Here is a 2,643-nt window from a genome sequence, read left to right on the forward strand (position 1 = left end):
CTGCTCCTGGCTAGGCAGGGACCCGCACCAAGCAGCCATTAGCCAGAGCCTGGCGAAGACCTGCAGAGAGCCACACTGCCTGTTGGCATCGGTTTCTTGTGGCTTTTAAAACAGCCTGTTGGGAGAAGGCAATGGCACCCCACTCCAGTACTCTTGCCTGGAAAATCCCACGGACAGAGGAGCCTGGTAGGCTGCAGCCCATGGGGTCCCTAATAGTCGGACACGACTGAGCGACTTCACTTTCACTTTTCACTTTCATGCATTGGAGAAGGAAATGGCAACCCACTCCAGTGTTCTTGCCTGGTGAATCCCAGGGACAGGGGAGCCTGGTGGGCTGCCGTCTATGGGGTCGCACAGAGTCAGACACGACTGAAGCGACTTAGCAGCAGCAGCAGCAAGTTCAGGTGGAACCAGGTGTCGTCATGGCAACACAAGATTTTAAGAGAAACCTCCTTTTAACTTTGTATAGAGAAGGGAGAGGAGAATCTGACACTTGCAGCCTGTTTCCTCAGTTTGGAGACCCCTAGCTTTCCTGCCCATTACCCTTTCAGTCTGAAGTCTACTTTATATCAACATAGCCACTGTTTTCTTTTGATTAATGTTTGTATTATATATCTTTTTCTATCCTTTTTTGTTAATCTGCCTATATTATTGTTATTTGAAGTGGGTTTCTTATGTAGTTGGTTCATTTTAAAAAATCTCCTCCAGTCTTTTAATTGATGTTTTTTAGACCATTTAAATTTAGTGTAATTATGATATGTTAGGGCTTAAGTCTGCCAATTAATTTTTAATTTTCTAGTTATTCTGTTTTTATTTTTCTGTTCTTTTTCCTATCTCCCTGTGAGTTTCTTAAAAACATTAAAAAAAACTCCATTTCTGTTAAAAAAAAATTAAAAAAAATAGCCTGTTGAACATAGAGGTGTATGTGAAGGTTCGCCGAGAGGCAGGAGAGTACCCTGTCGTGGTTAAGAGCGTGTGTCTGTAGCTAAACTGCCTGGGTCCCTGACCCAGCTTCGCCCCTGGCTCTGTGACTTCAGACAAGTTACTTAACTACTCTGTGTGAAGAAGCTTAGTGTCTTCAGCAGTAAAATGGGCCAGAAAAGAGGATCCACCTCATTACTGAGTTAGTACAAGTAAAGCTCTGGGAATAGCATCTGGCTCGGGAAGTACCGCTCTTCTGTTTCACAGTCAGCTGACCTCTGGAGTCTATGTCTCTCCATCCCTGTCTGCAGCGTCTTCCACCCTCTCCTCCAGAGACAATTGAGGGATCCTGATGAGGGGAGTGGCATTCTTTATCAGCCATTTTTATGTGAGCCATGACTCAGAGGCAGCTTGGTCCTTTAGCCTTGAAATCACCAGTATCTGCGCTTTTCATCCCCTGAAACCTGGTGTCCTTAACACAGTGAGTGCCACACAATCCTAGGTGATCAAAAGTGATGACAGAATGGATGGTGAATGTTCCGCAAGCACTTGAGGCCCTGGGTCATCAGGAGGTTACTCTCTGCCCAGTTACAAAGGGGTTCCCATCATGGAGGCGCCGGCAACGTTAGAGAAATGCCAGGGGGCCTCTACCAGCGCATAGGGCTGACCTTGCCAACCTGAGTCATGGCCGTGAAACGTCCCTGTCGCTTAATGGTTTGCTGTTCTTCTTCCAGCTCTCAGAGACCACTGCTGAATCCCACTTAATGGAGAAAGAGCTGGATGAACTGAAGAGCGTCAGCAGGCGGAGAAAATGAAGACCCCCAAAGACATCTGTTCAGAGAACAGGGGGAAACCCATTCATCAGAAGAGGGGAATGTGGTTGAGGGTATTTTTAGCCAAACGGAGGGATCAAGTCCCGAGAGAGAGCATCATATAATGGGGTCAGAAGGCACCGGCCCCCTTGGGTGGGGGGTAGGAAGGTGACCGCAGTGGATTCCAGGCCAGTCTTGTGTTTCACGGCAGGGGAGACCTCCCCGGGGAGGCCTGGAGGTGACGGAAGCCTTTGGGTTTTCTCCAGTCACTTAACACCCAGATGCCCATGGCCCAGGCTCACCATCCTGGGATGGAGGTCATCCCATTATCCCCTCACGTCAGTGTTTGAGGTGTGGTGCCCTCTCGTTAGGAGGGTCTCAGATGAGAGGCTGTCCTGGTTCTCTTCCCTCCAGCCCATCCTCTCGCTCCTTTAAAGAACACTCATTTCCCCCAGATCCACAACTTCCTCTGGCTTCAGCATCTCGGCAGCCAGCGCCAGCCTTCCACGGCAACACTATATTTTTGTTCTACTTTCCTCTTTACCCTACTTTTTAAAATTAAATGATGTTATCTAATCTCTGTGGCCAAAGTGACTGAAAAAAAGAAGCCTCAGTTCCTGAGGAAGTGACTTATGGAGGCTGGGTTCTAATCCTGGGATGCGCCATCCGCTAGGTGTAGGGGGGATGTCCCCATCACAGGAGAAGCATTCCAGCTTCCTGGGCCTCAGCAGAGGCTGAGCTGGAGCAAAAACGGTCACTCTGCCCAGATCCCCTGCCTTCTTTCTGGGTGTTGGGACTCGTCTGGACCTGGCAGAGACTGAGTGGTTGGGATAGAGGGCTGGCTTCCCCAAGTGGGAGTTTGTACCCTTAGAGGGAGCCGGGCTTCTCAGGCTGGTGGAGGGAGCCAGCC

At 49.3% G+C, this 2,643-nt stretch overlaps 1 protein-coding gene across 1 annotated transcript in view; it reads left to right on the forward strand.

The window, feature by feature from the left end:
• Positions 1 to 2,309, forward strand: part of CBY1 (chibby homolog 1 (Drosophila)) — a 4,261-nt gene extending 1,952 nt beyond the window's left edge. Inside the window, exon 4 of the mRNA XM_010845111.1 lies at positions 1,609 to 2,309. Within this exon, the coding sequence (XP_010843413.1) occupies positions 1,609 to 1,736 (128 nt within the window). The 3' untranslated portion in view covers positions 1,737 to 2,309. The remainder of the gene's footprint in view (positions 1 to 1,608) is intronic.
• Positions 2,310 to 2,643: the final 334 nt, after the last annotated feature.

This window comes from Bison bison, unplaced genomic scaffold, assembly GCF_000754665.1.
Source record: "Bison bison bison isolate TAMUID 2011002044 unplaced genomic scaffold, Bison_UMD1.0 scf7180017864213, whole genome shotgun sequence".
Classification (NCBI taxonomy): Eukaryota; Metazoa; Chordata; class Mammalia; order Artiodactyla; family Bovidae; genus Bison; species Bison bison.